Here is a 21,646-nt window from a genome sequence, read left to right as displayed (position 1 = left end):
AGAAATCTTCTAAGATACAAAATTTATAAAAATCCTTCCCCCACACTTCAGCCTCTTCAGGGGCCTTCTAATGCCCTTAAAAATGAACTCCAAACTCTTTACCAAGATGCCTCCTGAAGGATCTTAAAGGTGAGACCCTTCAAGATCTCACCTCTTAAGTCTCACTTTCTCCCATGCTGCCTTTCCTATTTTATGCTCCAGTCAGTCTGAACTAGAAAAAAGTCACCTTCTCTCTCACTCTCAGATCTATGCAACTTGATGATTTGTCTGATCAGAATCCCTTTTATGCTGGATAACTCTTTGTCCCTTAGGCCTTGGGGAGTCAGCCCTTGAACCTTTATATTAGTTGAGGTTCCGTCATTGTGTGGATTTGTCGTCTCTTCATCTCCTCCTCCCTCCAGTGCTATTTGTTATTCTTGTAATTTCTTAATGCCCATCTACCCCACCAGTTGTAAGCAACATGGTGGCAAAAGAATATATAGAGTCGATCCACATTATTCAGATTCTCCTTGGGAATTAGCCTACTTGCTCAAATTTACTTGTAACCCCCTAATCAATACAGTCATTCTTGGATGTGCGCAGAGAAGTGAAATATGTGAGTTATCCAATGCACACGTTCTCAGCTGAGGTTGAAGAAGGCAATTCTCTGCCTTCTTGTTCTAGTTCTCATACTATAAGCCAGTGTCCATTTTGCAGTCCATTTAGTGCCGTAAGTTTTGGATTTTTGTTTTTGTTGGTTATTTCACTGTTCACAATGGCCCCCAGATGTGGTGCTGAGGTGCTGCCTATGGTTTGTAAGCGCAAGAAGGCTGTGGTGTGCCTGAAAGAGAAAATATCTGTGTTAAATAAGCTCCACTGCATGAGCTATAATGCTCTTGGCCATGAACAATATATGAAATCAGGTGTCTTCAAACAGAAATACACATAAAACAAGGTTATGTATCCGTCAACTGATGAAAATGTTGTAGCCAGAGGTTTGCAGAAACCTAATCCTATATTTCTCCTAAGAGAAACAGTTTAGTATTGGCTAATCTAGTGTTTGCAGTTACTTTACAGAGCAAAGCTACTGCAAATAGTAAGAAACAACTGTACTTTAATAACTTTGATATCCTCAGTAGCTAACACAGTGACTCTCATGTAATAGTTATTCAATAAATATTTGTTGAAATGGAATTTTTGTATGTTTTATATATATAGACATATATACGTACACATACTTTATACATATACATGTAGAAATAATATGTAATATAGAAATAAATTAAGCTGAAGTAGTCTTTCATGCCAAGGATGTACCTCACAGCTGTATTGTTACTTTCTGCCTCTTAAAAAATGCTTAAATGTAGGCTTAGTTTTGATACCACCTTTATTTTTATTTTTGTCTAGGATGCTGGGGAAATGGTTCGTTCCTTTGTTGGTGGTTTGGAACTTATTGTCAATTTACTGAAATCAGATAACAAAGAAGTCTTGGCAAGTGTATGTGCTGCCATTACCAACATAGCAAAAGATCAAGAAAATTTAGCTGTTATTACAGATCATGGAGTTGTTCCTTTGTTGTCCAAGCTGGCAAATACAGTAAGTAACGTATCTTTTTGTTTTACATGCATGTTGTCCTGAGCTATCATGGTGTAATGATGAAAACAATGAGTTTTCAGTCCAGAAACCTGGATGCAAATTTAATACCCATTGCTAATGAGGTATGAGATTTGGTCAACTCATTTAGTTTCTCTGAGACTAACATATGTGAAAGTGTATTTTAAACTGTAAAATGTTAATATTGCAAGATCCTTGTAAAATAGAAGCTGTTTTTTATTTGCCACTGGCAAGTAAAGTGGCAAATACAAGCGCTACTATGTAAGTGTTAACTATCATCTTCACCACCAACATCATGGTTATGATTCTTGATGGTTGTTCATGCCAACGTTAGAAGTCAAATGTGCCTCCCCCAGCTTAGCAAGCTTCAGTCGATGGCATTCTTGAGCTAGAAGACTTTGGCAATGATTGCATTGTTTATCCAGAGCTGTGCCAGACAGAATAAGCAGCCTTGAGAGACAATGACTTCACCATGACCAGAGGTATTTGAACATAGCTTGCACTACACTCGGCAGAAAAGTCATAGAGCAGAAATTCAAACCCTGGAAGGATGGTTGGTCTAGAAGACTTCAAGTTCCTAAGAGTATCTGTCAGATTCAGTTAAGGACACCAAGTTGTTGCCTGAATCAAGAGAACAGTACTCTTAATAAACACAAAACCATCCGATTCAGTTATAGTATGCCCATACAAGGCAATTACATATACGAAGAAGGATATAGGCTGCATCAAAAAATACAGAAAGAAAAATGGAAGACCCAAAATGTATCTTCAGATTTGCTGCACTCTCTTCTCCCTCTTAGGAGCCAAGGGAACCAAGGTGTATTACTGATATTGATGTATTCCTAGGGTGGAGAAATCAAGTCAGTCCACTTATCCCAGTTAAGTGCAGAATCCCTTTAAGAATATCCAATATACTTTAAATATTTGGATTACAAAACAACTTGCTAATCTGTAATTTTGTGTTGTGTAGTAGACTTACTCTAAAGAAAATCTAGCCTTGAGCTAATGACTGATGTCAGATGCTTGGTCACCTTTGAATGCACTGACTACATTCAGTTCATAAAAAGACAACTCAAGATTGAACGTTGGTCCATGGGTGACCCTACCAAAAGTCTAGTTCCTTCAGCTGGGTGCAGTGGCTCACGCCTGTAATCTCAGCACTTTTGGAGGCCAAGGCGAGTGGATCACTTGAGGCCAGGTGTTCAAGACCAGCCTGGCCAACATGGTGAAACCCCTTCTCTACTAAAAATACAAAAATTAGGTGGACGTGGTGGTGGACACTTGTAATCCCAGCTACTTGGGAGGCTGAGGCATGAGAATTGCTTGAACCCAGGAGGCGGAGGTTGCAGTGAGCTATGATTGCACCACAGCACTTCAGCCTGGGCAACAGACTGAGACTCCGTCTAAAAAAGACTAGTTCCTTCAAGACATCACCTAGGTAGTCAGCCAGCTGGCCCTTCTCTCTAGACACATTGGTGTCTTAATGGTTAATAAACATAAAGTGCTTATCGATATGATTTTGCAGGGTCATTACAATGCACAGATCCCAATTCATTTTCCTTTGCACAGAATAACAATAAATTGAGACATCATCTAGCAGAAGCTATTTCACGTTGCTGTATGTGGGGCAGGAATAGAGTGGCCTTCGGTGAGCACAAAGCAGTGGCTCCACTAGTGCGTTACCTGAAATCGAATGACACCAATGTGCATCGGGCGACAGCTCAGGCCTTGTACCAACTCTCAGAAGATGCTGATAACTGCATCACCATGCATGAGAATGGTGCAGTAAAGGTACAGTTGAATGACTTTGTGGTTTAGTCCAAGTTTGGTGGTAAATGTAGGCTGGAAAGAAACTTAGGCATCACTAAGATTTCTCTAAAGGAGGTATTCAGAGACACAAAAGTGCCTGCCTGCTGCGTCATGGCTGCATTCAAGCCATGCGTTACCAAGATTTTTTTTTTTTCTTTTTAAACAAGGTCTCTCTGGGTTGCCCAGGCTGGAGTATAGTGGTACAATCATAGTTCACTGCAGCCTTGAACTCCTGGGCTCAAGTGATCCTCCTGCCTCACCCTCCCAAGTAGCAAGGACTACAGGTGTATGCCACCATACCTGGCTAATTCTTTTAATTTTGTATACAGACAGGGTCTTGCCATACAGCCCTGGCTGATCTTGAACTGCTGGCCTCAAGTGATCCTCCCGCTTCGGCCTACCAAAGTGTTGGCATTACAGGAGTGAGCCACAATGCCCAGCCAGTGTGTTATGATGATTTATGCTGCAGAAAAGTTGTATGGAGATAGAATTTTTCTAAATTAAAGCATAGAAATGTCCTTAGTAGAATAATCATTCCATAATTTGATATTGATGAAAGAAAATGTACAGCATATGAACAAACAGTAGTATTCACAATTCTATTGGCTATAGTGTTTACTTAACACATAAATAATAAAGGATAGAGGCAACCATAGGCACCAACTAAACACCAAAGGAACTGGCTGAAACAATAAATAGGTGGAGCTTGTCAGTCTAAACCATAATAACAATGGATAGATTCAAAGACATGTTCGTTTGTTTAAATCTGTGCATCAGTAGGCAGTTAGGAAAGTTTCTGTAAAGAGACTCTAACTTATCTACACATTGCAAACTACCTAAAATATTTTGCTGGCAATAAATATAAAAATATTTAGAGTACACGAACAGCTTACATGTATTAGGAAAATTTGATTTAAAATATTAGTTCTTTTCTATAGCCTGTTTCCTTGTACAATATCATTTTACTGTTTATTACCTTCATTTGGAGCCTATGACCACCAGATGCATTTACATCTTAAAATAGATGCCCAAAGTGGACTTGTTATTTTAGCTAAGAGTTAAAAACTCCAGTTAGTCATATCTAGTCAAATCTAGATATGCCAGATACGAAACATCTTAGGAGGAATCGTACTCTTAACATACCAATTGGTAATTTTTGAGGCAATTATTTTAATTAATTCTTGAAATCTATTCCAGTGGGAGAATATGATGTTAATTTTTCTGAAATTAAACTCAATTTATATTTGAATGTGTCAACCTTTCCATTATAAATCTGTTTTTACGGCATGTAAATTAGGCCAGATTAGTTTCTTCAAGCAAAAATCTGGCAAAAAAAAAAAAAAAGGCATCTTTTAAACTAAGTAACAATTTTTAAAAGTAGATTATAAAAAACATATTGGAACATTAACTTTGAGTTGTTCAAGAATGCTAAAAAGGCCATTGTCTCAATATGACTGTGTTCTCATTTCAAAAAGGAAGATATTTCTAATTTAAAAGTATACATACTTTTATTGAACAGGGACTTGCACAACCTAAGTATGCAGTCTTTAAAAAAAAAAAAAAAAAGAAAACTATTTAGGTAGCCAGGTAGAAATGTCTGACATATAGCATATGCTTAGACCACTGCCAGTTAGTTTAAGCTCAAAAAGTTTTAAAATGTATTGGCACGCACCTGTAGTCCCAGCTACTCGGGAGGCTGAGGCAGGAGAATTGCTTGAACCTGGGAGGTGGAGGTTGCGGTAAGCTGAGATTGCACCACTGCCACTGTACTCCAGCCTGGGCGATAGAGCGAGACTCTGTCTCAGAAAAAAAAAAAAAAGTATTAAGGTGTACATGTAATGGTTCAGTTGACATAAATACCTGGTGTATATGCAACTCACAATGATTTCTTCAGATGCAAGATAATAGATAATCCAAAATCATTTAAGAATATTATCCTACCTTGTAAAGTGATGAAACTGTGTTTGCCCACCCACACAGTTAGGAAAGTTTCTGTAAAGAGAAACTGTAGAATTAGAAAAAGAAAGGCAGTAAGAAAGATTAGAGTAAAGGACAGAAAAGAAAAAAGCAAAGAAGGAAAATTGTGTCTGTTGTGTTCTAGAGCCTTTCCCAGATTATCCTTGGGTTTCTTGGGGGCCTTTCTCTTTAGTCTGTTTGCATTTCCAACTGCCTGTTATTTCTACTGGAGGAAAACTGTAAAGAATGGGGTACTTTTTTTGTAAATTACTCTGCAATAACATAGAGGCAGGCCTTACCATGCTGTGTTACCAGCAAAAATATGTAACCTGGAGATTGTCTCTCTCAACCTCTTTTTCCTACTCTGTTCTGAGCCCCAGAACTCGTGGGGTCATGGGGGAAGCATAACAACCTGTGTTTCCTTTCTCTGGTTTTCTTTAAGGTGGAAAAAATGTAGGTGTGGCATACTGGGTGTTGGTAGAATCATAATTTGATAGTTGCTTGGATATGGAAATAAAGGAAAGTCTAGTAAAAAAATGATTCCAGATTTCAGTCTAGACGAAGAGGAAGAGTTCATGAGCCAGGTAATGCAAAATATTTTGGCACATCGGGGTGGTTCAATTACCTGCAGAGAATGTGTCACAACTACATGTGTGACTGCTAACATTTCTGACTTTGAATGCAGGTAAATTTTATCCAGTATTTTGGCAAAACCCTGGCTGTCTTTGTTCCTAACTCCTGCTGCCCGCTTCTTGTCAAATGCTTGTCGTGTTATTTTCCAGTTGTACAAACATTCCTGCTGCAGCTGCCAATGACTGAATGTTGACAGGGGCTTTGACAATGACCAGAGTCACCCTGTCGCCTATTCATAAGTAATTGATCCTAGGATTAGCTGCTTTGTTAGACAATTTCCTCAACAGTAGTGGCCAATGTAATGCGGTGTATCTGTCTCCTGAAGGCTGAGGTTTATTCTGTCCTGACCGTGACGGAGCAGGGTCTGGAATATGATGAGTCAGTTTCTAATGTGTTCAGTTTGAATCATCAGTTTGAATTTTAGGTGCAGAGCAGCGCTGCCCAGCAGAAATGTCACATGCGCCACGTATGTAATATTAAATTTTCTAGCAGTCACACTTTAAGAAAAGATAAAAGGAAACGGTGAAATTAATTTTAGTAATATGTTTAACCCAATACACTTGACCCTTGAACAATGCAGGAGTTAGGGGTGATGACCCACTACACTGTCAAAATCCACATATAACTTTTGACTGCCCCAGAACTTAACTGCTAATAGCCTACTGTTGACCAAAAACATCAACAGTTGATTAATACATATTTCGTATGTTATATGTATTATGTATTAGTACAATAAAATTAGCTAGAGGAAGAAAAGTGTTATGAGAATCATAAGGAAGAGAAAATATATTTACTGCTTATTAAGTGGAAGTAGATCATCATAAAGGTCTTCATCCTTGTCATCGTCACATAGAGTAGGCTGAAGAGGAGGAGGAAGAAGAGGGATTGGTATCACTGTCTCAGGAGTGGCAGAGGCCGAAGAAAATCCACATATAAGTGGACTAGTGCAGTTTAAACTTTTGTTGTTCAAGGATAAACTGTGTATATCCAAAATACTGTTATTTCAACATATAGTCAATATAAAAATTACTTAAGATACTTTATATTATTATTATTTATTTATTTTTGAGATGGAGTTTCAGTCTTGTCACCAGGCTGGAATGCAATGGCGTAATCTCGGCTCACTGCAACCCCTGCCTCCTGGGTTTCAGCGATTCTCCTGCCTCAGCCTCCTGAGTAGTTGGGATTACAGGCACCTGCCACGATGCCCGACTAATTTTTGTATTTTTAGTAGAAACAGGGTTTCACCGTGTTTGCCAGGCCGGTCTCGAACTCCTGACCTCAGGTGATCCACCCACCTTGGCCTTTGTACCCAAGTCTTCAAAATCTCTTGTGTGTTTTTTCCAGTATATCTCAGTTTGCACTAGCCACATTTTAAGAGCACACTAGTGGCTAGCAGTTTCCTTGCTGGACCGTGCAATTCCAGAGGGGAGAGTAGAGAGATTTGGAAATTATCAACAGGGGTTATTAAACCATTAATGAGAGTGGATGAGATGTTTTTGGCAGAGAGTCTAGAGAAGCCTGGGAAATATCTACATTTTCACTTTCGGGGCATGTAAACTAGGAAGAAGTGCTGTCAGACTAGACTGGAGAAGTTACGAGGTTAACCAGGAGTTCTAGAAGTCAAAGGAAGAGCAAGTTTCAAAAGAGTTTGTATTTAAATACTGCTAAGAGGTCAACAAGGATATCCTGATCCAATTATGTTGAAAAATCAGCTTGTGTTTTAGAAGAGGTAAAAATCTCTTCTAAATGTGTTAATCAATTCCCTCCAATACCGTGTGATAGGAGTATTCAATCCTATTCTCTTTATGATTTTGCACAGACCTCCTTTTCAAATGTATCAGCCCAGGGATTTGTACCATTACAAAATCTTGTGAATATAGATGCAGATTTGTTGGAAACTATGTGGAAAATATGAGAAGTCTAAGAGGTACCCGAGTTATTTGCTAATTATAACAAAGCTGTAGCATAGGAGAGTAATGGGGAAGAATAAATTGCAGGAAAAAATTCATCAAGGCAAGCCCTTTCCTAGGACAGAAAAAGTGATCAAGTAGAAAACTGATGAGCACCTATTAAAGGCATCAAGCTTCTTTCCCCATGGTGACATTGGATTTGTTTTTGCAAATGTCTATACCAGGCAAGTGAAAACTACATCATGGCTTATAACTTTCTGAAAGACAGGAAATTGAAGAGATTGCAGACAAATACAATCAGAAGTGTGTCCAGCATTGGCAGAGTGAGTGGAGAGCAGTTCAACTGGAACTGCTGAATTGGTACAGCCAACAGGCTAGCTGCCTCCTAGGCTCAGTACATGTACTGGCGTTCCAGAGGGCCAGAAAGATGATCCCAGATGCAAACACACCCATCATTTTTGAAGCCTAGCACAGGAAAAGAAAAAAACTGCTAATGTTTGCGAGTCAAGTAAACGGATTTTAGATACTAAGGTCACCTAGAAACACTCATTAAGCGCCCGTATACTTAATGTTTTATCTAAATATATTTTCTGATAGTTAAAACCCTTAATGTCGCTGTAGTTTTGAGTGCTTTTCTCCCATTCCAGACTTTCCTTGGAGTGCCGAGAAGAGTTTACTAGGTGATGTGCTATTAAATAACTTAATAACTAGATGAAATCTTTTACTGATCCTAATCAATTGGTATCGATGAATATATACTACATATAGAGTAATAAACAGACTTGTTTCTGATTGGCTTTTTTCTTTTTATTTGTATTTCTCCTGTAAAGTGAGAAAGAAGTTCATGATTACTGAAGGGGTCCAGTAAGTTAGAGTTTAGTTCATCATGTTTAACTTTGATATCATATGTACATCAAATGTTTTTCTTATTTCATTTTTTTTTTAATTTGAAGAAACCTTAACAGCTTTAAGGGATAATTGACATACACATGCACATATTTAAGGTGTACAGTTTGATGGATTTTGACATATATATGCATATACCCACACATATACATGAAAATATTACCAAACCAAAATGATGATCACCCAAAATTTCCCAGTACCCTTTCATAATCCCTGTCTCCTGCCCTACTCTGCCTGGGCCAATCACTGGTCTGCTTTCTGTCAATATAGATAAGTTTTCATTTTCTAGAACTTAAGAAAAATGGGTTCCTACAGTAAGTACTTGGTTTTTTGTTTGGTTTCCTTCACTCAGCTTACTTATTTTCATATTCATTCACGTTCTTACATGGATCAATCAACTCTTTTATCGCTGAGTGGTAGTCTGTTGTATGAAATTATCATAATTTGGTTATCCTTTCTTTTTTGTTTTGTTTAGTTTTGTTTTGCGACAGAATCTCTCTCTGTGGCCCACACTGGAGTGCAGTGGCGTGATCTGGACTCACTGCAACCTCTACCTTCTTGGCTCAAGCAATTCTCGTGCCTCAGCCTCCCGAGTAGCTGGGGTTTCAGGCGTGCACCACCACACCAGGCTAATTTTTAAATTTTTGGTAGAGACTGGGTTTTGCCATGTTGGCCAGACTGGTCTCGAACTTTTGACCTCAAGCGACCTGCCTGCCTCGTCCTCCCAAAATGCTGGGATTATAGGTGTAAGCCACTGTGCCCAACCACCTTTCATTTGTTAATGAATATTTATTTCCAATTTGGGTTGTTATAAATAAAGCTGCTACGAACATTCATGTACAAGTCATTGGGTGGACATTTGCTTCCTCTTCTCTTAGGTAAATACCCAGGAGTGAATGGTTGGATCATACAGTATGTGTACCTTTAACTTTTTAAAGAATTGCCAGACCGTTTTCCAAAGCGTGCCATTTTTGCATTCCCACCAGCTGTGTAGGAGAGCATCCCTGCCAAAACTTGGTATGGTCAGTCTTTTTGATTTTAGACTTTCTAATAGGTATGTCATGGTATCTCACGATTTCAATTTCAATTTTCCTAATAATTAATGATGTGGACATCTTCTTATGTGCTTGTATATCAGCTGTATAACTCCTTGGGCAAAGTGTTCACATTTTTTGACCACTTTTTAATTGGGTTGTTTGTTTTCTTATTATTGAGTTTTGAGAGTTCTGTATGCATTGTGGCTGCTTACCAGATGTGTAATTTGCAAATATTTTCTCCCAGTCAGTAGCTAGTCTTTCATTCTCTTAACTGTGTCTTTTGAAGAGCAGAAGTTTTTAATGTTGATGAAGTCAATTTTTTTTAATGAATTGTGTTTTTGGTTGCATATCCAAGAAATATTTGCCTAACACATGGTCACAAGGATTTCATGCTTTCTTCTGAAATTTTATGATTTTTGGTTTTTCACTTTTAGTCTATGACCCATTTAAGTAAACTTTTTTGTGATGCTAATTATGAATCAAAGTTCATTTGGAGGGCATATTAGCAGCATTTATTGAAAAAACTGTTTGCCCTTTTCTCACTGAATTTCTTTTGCAATTAACAAAAACAACTGAGCCAGGCACAGTGGCTCATGCCTATAATCCCAGTACTTTGGGAAGCCAAGGCAGGAGGATTGATTAACCTTAGGAGGAGACCAGCCTGGGCAACATAGCAAGACCCCATCCCCCGGACCTCCACACACAAAATATTAGCCACGCATGGTGTTGTGCACCAGTAGTCCCAGCTACCAGGAAGGCTGAAGTGGGGGATCACTTGAGCTTGGGAAGTTGAGGCTGCGGTGAGCCGTGATCCCACCACTGCATTCCAGCCTGGGCAACAGAGTCAGGTCCTGTCTCAAAAAAAAATTAAATAAATTAATTAATTAACAAAAATAAAAATCAATTTGATATACGTTTTGTTCCACTGTTATATTTGTCTATATTTATGCCAGTACCACACAGTTTTAATTACTGTGGCTTTACAAAAGTAAAATTAAGTAGGATAAGTCTTCCTACCTAATTCTTTATTCAAAGTTGTTTGGGTTACTCTGGTGCCTTTACATTTCCACAGGAATTTTAAAATCAGTTTGCCAAGTTATACAGGAAATGCTTTCTGGGATTTTGATTGGAATGCTGTTGAATTTATGTATTTTGGGGGGAATATCGATGTCTTAACAATATTAACTTTCCCCAATCATGAACAAGGGATACTTTCATTAATTCAAGTCTTACCTTTCAGTAACATTTTATAGTTTAGAGTGTACATGTCATTCAAATCTTTGTCAGATTTATCCATATATGTTTAACATTTTGATGTTACTGTAAATGGTATTTTTAAAATGTCAATTTCTGATTGTTTATTGGTATGATGTAGACATAGAATATGTATGTTAATCTCATATCTTCCAATCTTGCTGAACTCACTTATTCTAGTAGGTTTTTAGATTCCATCAAACTTTCTACACAGACCAGGAATCAACAAACCTTTTCTCTAAAAGGCAAGATAATAAATATTTTAGGTTTTATGGGTCAATAGAGTCCCTGTGGCAGATTCTTCCTTGTTTTACTGTTACTGTTGCTATTATTTTTATTATTATTTACAACAATACAAAAATGTAAAAATCACGCTTCATTTTGTGATTTTGAGCTATACAAAAACACATTGTAGTTTCTCAGCGTGTCACATAAACAATCATGTCATCTGTGAATAAACAGTTTTTCTTTTTCCTTTTAAACCTGACTGCCTTTTAATTATTTTTCTTGCCAGATTGCACTGGCTGGAAACTCCTATGCAGGTTGAACATCCCTAATCTAAAATCTGACATCCAAAATTCTCCAAAATCTGAATTTCTTTGAGTGCCAGTATGATGCCACAAGGGGAAGATTCCACACTTGATGTCACATGACTAGGCAGTCAAAACACAGTGAAACTTTGTTTCACACACAGTATTATTTAAGATATTATATAAAGTTACCTTCAGGCTATGTGTATATAAGGTACATACAAAACATAAATGAATTTTGTGTTTAGACTCATGTCCCACACCCAAGATATTCTGTATATGCAAATATGCCGAAATCTGAAAATTTGAAACACTTTTAGTCCCAAGCATTTTGTGTAGTGATAGTTGACCTACACAATATTGAAAAGAAGTGATAAAAACAAATACCCTCGTCTTATTCTCTATCTTGGGGGAGTGCATTCGGTCTTTCACCATTAAGCTTTATGTTAGCTGTCGGTTTTTTTAGGTGACCTCTATCATGTTGGAAAGTTCCTTCTATTACTACTTTGATGAGAATTCTAGAAATCAAGAATATATATACTGGATTTTCTCAAATACTTTTTCTATATCTATTGAGATTATCTTATTATTTTTTCTTTTTTTGGTTTGTTATTATCATGACCATATTGATTGGTGCCCAAATGTTAAACCAACTCACTATTGTTGGGAAAAACCTACTTGACCATGATATGTTACTCTTTTTATACATTATTGAATTCAATTTGCAAAAATGTTGTTCAGAATTTTGAATCTATGCTCATGAGAGATATTGGTGTGTGGTATTCTTTCCTTGCAGTGTCTTTGTTTTTGTATCAGGTCATGCTGGCTTCAATGAATGAGTCAGGACGCGTCCCTTCCTCTGCAATTTTCTGGAAAAGATTTATAGTACTGCTATTTTTTTCTCCTTAAATATTGTAGATATTTGGTACAATTCACAAGTAAAGCCATCTGAACATAACGTTTTCATTTGTGGAATGTTTTAAATTACAAATCTAATTTCTTTAACCAATGTAGGGCTATTGAGGTTATTTCTTTTTTAATGAGACTTGGTAGCTTATGTCTTTCAAGAATTTAGTTTATTTTACCTAAGTTGTCAAATGTATTGGCATAACACTGTTCATAATAATCCTTTATTCTTTTATTATATGTAGAATCTATAGCTATGGAACCTCTTTTATTTCTGATATTGGTAAACTTGTCTTGTCTTTGCTTAGGATCAAAGAGAAGACAAAAATTCTGGCTAGAACTCTATCAATTGTATTGATCTTCTGAAATAATCACTTTTGGTTTTATTGATTTTCTCTATTTTTCTGTTTTCTATTTCACTGATTTCCAACATGATCATTCTTTCTTCCTTTCTTCTGCTTAATGTAGGGTTTTTTTGTTGTTGTTGTTTTTGTTGCTGTTGTGTTGTTTTGTTTTTGAGGTGGAGTTTCACTCTTTGTTGCCCAGGCTGGAGTACAGTGGCGTGATTTTGGCTCACTGCAACCTCCGCCTCCTGGGTTCAAGGAATTCTCCTGCCTTAGCCTCCCAAGTAGCTGGGATTACAGGCATGTGCCACCATGCCTGGCTAACTTTTGTAGTTTTAGTAGAGTCGGGTTTTCATCATGTTGGTCAGGCTGATCTCGAATTCCTGACCTAGATGATCCGCCTGCCTCAGCCTCCCAAAATTCTGGGATTATAGGTGTGAGCCACCGCACCCGGCCAATGTAGGGTTTTATTTGCTATCCTTCATCTAGTTTCTTAAGGTGAAAACTAAGATAATTATTAGACACATATTCTTTTCTAACAGACGCACTTAGTGCTAGCACTTTATCTCTAATGCTGCTCTAGTTGCATCCCAGAAATTTTTATATGTTGTGTTTCATTTTCAATCAGTAAAAACACTTTATATAATTTCCTGTTTGATTTCTTCTTTGACCTATGAATTATTTAGAAGTGTGTTTTTAGAACTGTGTCATTTAGTTTCCAACCATTTGGGGATTTTCCAGTGACCTTTCTGTTATTGATTTACATAATTATAGTTGGAAAACATGCATTGTATTACTTGAATATTTAAAAATTTTTTGAAATATGTTCTGTGACCTGGAACATTATTTATCTTGTTATTGTTCAACATGTACTTGAAAAAGAATGAGTATTCTGATATGGTTGAGTATTCTAATATGGTTGGGTATAGTGTTCTGTGAAGTTTACTAAGATTGAGTTGGTTGATATTGTTCAATAATTCTACATCTTTATTGATTTCCTACTTGTTCTATCAATTATTGTGGATTTGTCCATTTCTCTCTGCAGTTATATCAGTTTTTTCTTTATATATTTTGAAGCTCTTTTATTAGGTGCATATATATTTAGAAATATTATGTTCTCTCAAAGCCCTCTTTATTGTTATAAAATGGTTATCGTTATTCTTGGTCATATTCTTTGTTTTGAAATAATTTTCAATACTAATATAGACACCCTTGTTTTTCTTGAGAGGGCACTAATATTAATTAGCATACTAAAGTTTTATAGCTTTTTCTATCCTTTAATCATATTTGTATCTTTTTACTTAAAGTGGAAAATTGTAGGCAACATATAGTTAGGGCTTACTATTTATTTATTTATTTATTTATTTATTTATTTATTTAGAGACAGCGTCTCGCCATGTCACCAGGCTGGAGTGCAGTGACGTGATCTCAGCTTACTGCAACCTCCACCTCCCGGATTCAAGCGATTCTCCTGCCTCAGTCTCCTGAGTAGCTGGGATTACGGGCACACGCCACCATGCCCAGCTAATTTTTGTATTTTTGGTAGAGAAGGGGTTTCACCATGTTAGTCAGGATGTTCTCAATCTGCTGACCTCATGATCTGCTGGCCTCGGCCTCCCAAAGTGCTGGCATTACAGGTGTGAGCCACCACACCTGACCAAGGCTTACTTTTTTATTCAACCTTTTATACAACCTCTGCCTTTATTGGGAGGGGAAGTGGTTACACTATTTACATTTAATGTGATATTGACATGGTTAGCTTTTTTTTTTTTTTTTTTTTTCTGAGACTGAGTCTTACTCTGTCACCCAGGCTGGAGTGCAGTGGTACAATCTCAGCTCACTGCAACTTCCGCCTCCTGGGTTCAAGCGATTCTACTGCCTCAGCCTCTTGAGTAGCTGGGATTACAGGCTGGTGCCACCACGCCTGGCTACTTTTTGTATTTTTAGTAGAGACGGGGTTTCGCCATGTTGGTCAGGCTGGTCTCAAACTCCTGACCTCAGGTGATCCACCCACCTCCGCCTCTGAAAGTGCTGGGATTACAGGCGTGAGCCACTGTGCCCGGCCACGGTTAGCTTTAAATGTACCATCTTGTTATTTGTTTTCTATTTTTCCCATCTGCTCTTTCTCTTTACTCCTCTTTTTCTATCTCCTCTTGGATTATTTGAAGATTTTATCATTTCATTTTATCTCATGTTTGGCTTATTAGTTATTATTCCGTGTTGTCATTTAGTGATTGCTTTAGAGTTCATAGCATATGTATTTAATTCAGTATAATGTAACTTCTAGTAATGTTATACATATTAACATATAATTTAAGAATTGTACAACCATATGCTTCCATTTTTGCCCTCCTCGCTTTTATGCTATTTTTATCATACATTTGATTCCTACAAGCATTATAAGCTCAACTGTATTGTTCTTGTTTTTGACTATAAACAATCGTCTTTCCCAGAGATTTAAATACACAGGAAAATATCTTTTCTACTTACCTTCATAGTAATTTTTTCCAGTGCTATTTATTCCTTTCTGTAAATGCAGATTTTCTTCTGATATCATTTTCCTTCTGCCTAAAAGACTTTTAACATTCCTGGTAGTGCAATTCTGTTTATGATGAATTCGTTCAGGTCTTATATATCTAAAAAAGACTTTTTATTTTGTCTTTGTTTTCGAAAAATATTTTTGCTAGGTATAGAATTTTACGCTGAATTTTTTTCTTTCCTAACTTTAAACCTGGTGCTCCATTTTATTCTCACTTGCATTGTTTAAGAGAGGAAATCTGTTATCATCCTTACATTTGTTCCTCTGTATGTCATGTATCTTTTTGCGTTGGCTGTTTTTAAGATTTCATCATTTTCGCTGGTTTTGAGAAATTTGATTATGATGGGCCTTGTGTAGTTTCCTTCATGTTTCTTGTGCTTGGAGTTTGCTAAGCTTCTGAGATGTGTGGGCTTATGGTTTTCATCACATTTAGAAAATTTTCAGCCATTATTTCTTCAAATATGTTTCCATCCTCTTCCCTTTTTACCGTCCTTGCAAACTCCACTATCACCTATATTTGGTGAAAATATAGGTAAATGTTTTCCCACAGCTCTCTGAGTGACTGAAAGTTTTCCCACAGCTCCCTGAGACTTTGTTTATTTTGTTACATTTTTCCTATGTTTTAAATTAGGAACTTTTTATTTGTTTTCAAGCTCACTAATTTTTTTTTTCTGCAATGTTTAATTTGCCTTTTTTGCTACCTAGCGTGTTTTACATCTGCAATACTATCGACATTTGATTTGGATCTCCTTTCACATTTTTCGTGTCTCTACTTGACATGTTGAGTCTTTTTCTAATTTCATATGTAATCCAACTCTAATATCATTTCTGGGTTGCTTTCGGTTCCTTGAATATTAGCATGTTGAGTGCTTGGTTTTTGTTTTTTGGGGGAACAGGATATCTATAAATATTCCTGAGCTTTGTTCTAAGACGCAGATTGCTATTTTGAAACAATTTGATCCTTTCAGTTCTTACTTTAATGCTTTGTTAGCAAGACTAGAGTACGGATACTTTTTTTCCCACTACTGAGGCGAGACCTCTGGCTACTCTACCTGTGCATTATGAAGTCTTCCACTCTGAGTGGTGGATAGACACTGTCCCTCCTCTTGTAGAAGTTTAGAAGATTCTTCTTTTCCTGCCCTCAAACAGTTTCTCCTCATACAGGTGCTAATCAGTATTGAGCCGAATATTCAAGAGGCACCTTCTGCAGACCCTGGGGTTCTCTGTTTTGCTCCCCAATCTCCATTATCTGCCCTGAAGACTCCAGTGGTTGTGGTTCTCCCAGACTTCCAGCTCTGTCTCCTCAACTTGGAGAGACTGTCAAGCTTTGTCTGGGCTCTCCTTCCCTGTGCTGTAGCCTATAAACATTCTCCCTGGAGTTAGTCTGGGTCAGTCTTAGGGCTTACCTTTTTTGTTTTCCTTCTCTCAAGAATCACTATCTTTGGTTGTCTGATTCCCAATATTTTAAAAGTTGTTGTTTCACAGAGTTTTTTCCATTTTTAAATTATTTTAGACAGGAAGGTAAATCCAGTCCCTGTTACTCCATCTTAACATGAAGCAGTCTTTTCTTTTGATATTTTCTCTTAGAGAATAAATTCATAGAAAATTAGGGCTGGCAAAGCCAAGGTTTCCATTTTATTTATTTATTTATTTATTTATTTATTTATTTATGTAGGTGTTTATTTATTTATTGAGACGCAGTCTTGCTCTGTCACCCAGGCTGGAGTGTAGTGGCACGATATCATCTCACTGCAACCTCCACCTCCCAGGTTCAAGCGATTCTTATGCCTCAGACTCCTGAGTAGCTGGGATTGTAGGCGCCTGCCCCCACAGCTGTCTAATTTTTGTGTTTTTAATAGAGATGGGGTTTCACCATGTTGGCCAGGCTGGTCTCAAACTCCTGACTCCAAGCGATTCCCCCGCCTTGGCCTCCCAAAGTGTTGGAATTACAGGTGTGAGCCACTGTGCCCAGCAAATGTTTTCATTTTAAACACACAGTTTGCAGATGAGGAAACTAAGGCCCAAACTAGTGAAGTATCTAAACCTACACAATCAATATATGATGTAACATCATAAATTATTGTATTGCTCACTTTAGTGCTGTGTCCATTTGATTAGTAGATTTCGAACCATGACTCAAGGAACTCTGGGTTCCCCTGACAGAGATCAGGGGCTGGTACTCAGAGCTGTTGCTGGGTGGTTCACCTACTGCAATTAGAGCAGCTACTTTTTCTATTTTACACATTAGAATCGTGCACAAGCTCCTATTTTAGAGTAGTTTTTGCGACTTTAAAAAGAATTGAAAATTACTGCACTTGGCCATGCTGCCCTTTAATGGTTCTGTTTATGAAACCCATTAGGAGCTTTTTTTTTTTTTCACATTTATTTAGCACTTTGCTCCTCTGTGATAGAGAAGTTTGCAAAATCAGATTCTCTTCAGTAGGAATTACGAATTCTCATCTTGATTTTTATACCAGAGGATGACTCTTTAAAGCCACTTTTTTCCCCCTCTTTTTCAGTTTTCCTTGGGGAGCGCTAGGCAATGCTTTTACCTCTGAGGTGATTCAGCTGACTTCTAAAATATCCAGGAGCACTTGGGAAAATTGAACGTGCCTAGGAGGGGCTGAGCCAATAGAATACTTGTTTTCTTCATCCAAGCAAGCTCTGCTTCACTATAATGGATCCACCTTGCTTCTGCTAAGTCCAATCCAACTCCTTCGCCACCACCCCATCGCTAGCCAAATAAATCTTCCTCCCATTCTTAGAGCTATAAGTGAGAAGAAATGAAAAAGAAAAGCCTAAGTGTAGCAAAAGAGCAAGATAATAATGAAAGTCATATCATTTTTGCTTTTTCAGCTTCCTGGGTGCCAGACATTTATTCTAAAAGCATATTTAAACAGAGCGTTTTTTTTTTTTAATTTTTTATTATACTTTAAGTTCTAGGATACATGTGTACAACGTGCAGGTGTGTTACATATGTATACATGTGCCATGTTGGTGGGCTGCACCCATTAACTCGTCGTTTACATTAGCTATATCTCCTAATGCTATCCCTCCCCACTACCCCCACCCCACGACAGGCCCCGGTGTATGATGTTCCCCTTCCTGTGTCCAAGTGTTCTCATTGTTCAATTCCCACCTATGAGTGAGAACATGTGGTGTTTGGTTTTTTCATTCTTGGAATAGTTTGCTGAGAATGATGGTTTCCAGCTGCATCCATGTCCCTACAAAGGACATGAACTCATCCTTTTTTATGGCTGCATAGTATTCCATGGTGTTTATGTGCCATATTTTCTTAATCCCGTCTATCATTGATGTACATTTGGGTTGGTTCCAAGTCTTTGCTATTGTGAATAGTGCCGCAATAAACATATGTGTGCATGTGTCTTTGTGGCAGCATGATTTATAATCCTTTGGGTATATACCTAGTAATGGGATTGCTGGGTCAAATGGTATTTCTAGTTCTAGATCCTTGAGGAATTGCCACACTGTCTTCCACAATGGTTGAACTAGTTTACAGTCCCACCAACAGTGTAAAATTGTTCCTATTTCTCCACATCCTCTTCAGCACTTGTTTCCTGACTTTTTAATGATTGCCATTCTAACTGGTGTGAGATGGTATCTCATTGTGGTTTTGGTTTGCATTTCTCTGATGGCGAGTGATGATGAGCATTTTTTCATGTGTCTGTTGGCTACATAAATGTCTTCTTTTGATAAGTGTCTGTTCATATCCTTTGCCCACTTTTTGATGGGGTTGTTTGTTTTTTTTCTTGTAAATTTGATTGAGTTCTTTATAGGTTCTGGATATTAGCCCTTTGTCAGATGAGTAGATAGCAAAAATTTTCTCCCATTCTGTAGGTTGCCTGTTCACTCTGATGGTAGTTTCTTTTGCTGTGCAGAAGCTCTTTAGTTTAATTAGATCCTACTTGTCAGTTTTGGCTTTTATTGCCATTGCCTTTGGTGTTTTAGACAGGAAGTCCTTGCCTAGGCCTATGTCCTGAATGGTGTTACCTAGGTTTTCTTCTAGGGTTTTTATGGTTTTAGGTCTAAAACCATTTAAGTCTCTAATCCATCTTGAATTAATTTTCGTATAAGGTGTAAAGAAGGGATCCAGTTTCAGCTTTCTACATATGGCTAGCCAGTTTTCCCAGCACCATTTATTAAATAGGGAATCATTTCCCCATTTCTTGTTTTGGTCAGGTTTGTCAAAGATCAGATGGTTGTAGATGTCTGGTATTATTTTGAGGGCTCTGTTCTGTTCCATTGGTCTATATCTCTGTTTTGGTACCAGTATCATGCTGTTTTGGTTACTGTAGCCTTGTAGTATAGTTTGAAGTCAGGTAGCGTGATACCTCCAGTTTTGTTCTTTTGGCTTAGGCTTGTCTTGGCACTGTGAGCTCTTTTTTGGTTCCATGTGAACTTTAAAGTAGTTTTTTCCAATTCTGTGAAGAAAGTCATTGGTAGCTTAATGGGGATGGCACTGAATCTATAAATTACCTTGGGCAGTATGGCCATTTTCACGATATTGATTCTTCCTATCCATGAGCATGGAATGTTCTTAATCATGTGATTTTTGTCTTTGGTTCTCTTTATATGCTGGATCATGTTTATTGATTTGCATATGTTGAACCAGCCTTGCATCCCAGGGATGACGCCCACTTGATCATGGTGGATAAGCTTTTTGACGTGCTGCTGGATTTGGTTTGCCAGTATTTTATTGAGGAGTTTTGCATCGATGTTCATCAGGGATATTGGTCTAAAATTCTCCTTTTTTGTTGTGTCTCTGCCAGACTTTGGTATCAGGATGATGTTGGCCTCATAAAATGAGTTAGGGAGGAATCCCTCTTTTTCTATTGATTGGAATAGTTTCAGAAGGAATGGTACCAGCTCCTCCTTGTACCTCTGGTAGAATTTGGCTGTGAATCCGTCTGGTCCTGGACTTTTTTTGGTTGGTAGGCTATTAATTATTGCCTCAATTTCAGAGCCTATTATTGGTCTATTCAGGGATTCACCTTCTTCCTGGTTTAGTCTTGGGAGAGTGTATGTGTCCAGGAATTTATCCATTTCTTCTAGGTTTTCTAGTTTATTTGCATAGAGGTGTTTATAGTATTCTCTGATGGTAGTTTGTATTTCTGTGGGGTCAGTGGTGATACCCCCTTTATCATTTTTAGTTGCATCTATTTGATTCTTCTGTCTTTTCTTTTTTATTAGTCTTGCTAGCGGTCTATCAATTTTGTTGATCTTTTCAAAAAACCAGCTCCTGGATTCATTGATTTTTTGGAGGGTTTTTTGTGTCTCTATCTCCTTCAGTTCTGCTCTGATCTTAGTTATTTCTTGCCTTCTGCTAGCTTTTGAATGTGTTTGCTCTTGCTTCACTGGTTCTTTTAATTGTGATGTTAGGGTGTCAATTTTAGATCTTTCCTGCTTTCTCTTGTGGGCATTTAGTGCTATAAATTTCCCCTACACACTGCTTTAAATGTGTCCCAGAGATTCTGGTATGTTGTATTTTGTTCTCATTGGTTTCAAAGAACATCTTTACTTCTGCCTTCATTTCGATATGTACCCAGTAGTCATTCAGGAGCAGGTTGTTCAGTTTCCATGTAGTTGTGCAGTTTTGAGTGAGTTTCTTAATCCTGAGTTCTACTTTGATTCCACCGTGGTCTGAGAGACAGTTTGTTATAATTTCTGTTCTTTTACATTTGCTGAGGAGTGCTTTACTTCCAACTATGTGGTCAATTTTGGAATAAGTGCGATGTGGTGCTGAGAAGAATGTATATTCTGTTGATTTGGGGTGGAGAGTTCTGTAGATGTCTATTAGGTCCGCTTGGTGAAGAGCTGAGTTCAATCCTGGATATCCTTGTTAACTTTCTGTCTCATTGATCTGTCTAATGTTGACAGTGGGGTGTTAAAGTTTCCCATTATTATTGTGTCAGAGTCTAATTCTCTTTGTAAGTCTCTAAGGACTTGCTTTATGAATCTGGGTGCTCCTGTATTGGGTGCATATATATTTAGGATAATTAGCTCTTCTTGTTGAATTGATCCCTTTACCATTATGTAATGGCCTTCTTTGTCTCTTCGAATCTTTGTTGGCTTTAAGTCTGTTTTATCAGAGACTAGGATTGTAACCCCTGCCTTTTTTTGTTTTCCATTTGCTTGGTAGATCTTCCTCCATCCATTTTGAGCCTATGTGTGTCTCTGCACGTGAGATGGGTCTCCTGAATACAGC

At 37.7% G+C, this 21,646-nt stretch overlaps 1 protein-coding gene and 1 long non-coding RNA gene across 2 annotated transcripts in view; one reads left to right on the top strand and one right to left on the bottom strand.

Moving 5' to 3' along the window:
• The window catches only part of ODAD2 (outer dynein arm docking complex subunit 2), a 190,411-nt gene that overhangs the window by 134,997 nt on the left and 33,768 nt on the right, over positions 1–21,646 (top strand). The window contains exons 17-18 of the mRNA XM_077946071.1: positions 1,387–1,575; positions 3,163–3,384. Of these exons, the coding sequence (XP_077802197.1) occupies positions 1,387–1,575; positions 3,163–3,384 (411 nt within the window). The remainder of the gene's footprint in view (positions 1–1,386; positions 1,576–3,162; positions 3,385–21,646) is intronic.
• LOC144331091 (uncharacterized) lies at positions 722–6,614 on the bottom strand. The gene is made up of 2 exons (XR_013397974.1): positions 5,075–6,614; positions 722–820 (listed from the first exon to the last, which is right to left on the bottom strand). It is a non-coding gene; the product is annotated as an uncharacterized LOC144331091 (long non-coding RNA).

Source organism: Macaca mulatta, chromosome 9, assembly GCF_049350105.2.
Source record: "Macaca mulatta isolate MMU2019108-1 chromosome 9, T2T-MMU8v2.0, whole genome shotgun sequence".
Lineage (NCBI taxonomy): Eukaryota > Metazoa > Chordata > Mammalia > Primates > Cercopithecidae > Macaca > Macaca mulatta.
The sequence above is the reverse complement of the archived record's forward strand: the minus strand, read 5'-3'. Positions and strand labels throughout refer to the sequence as shown.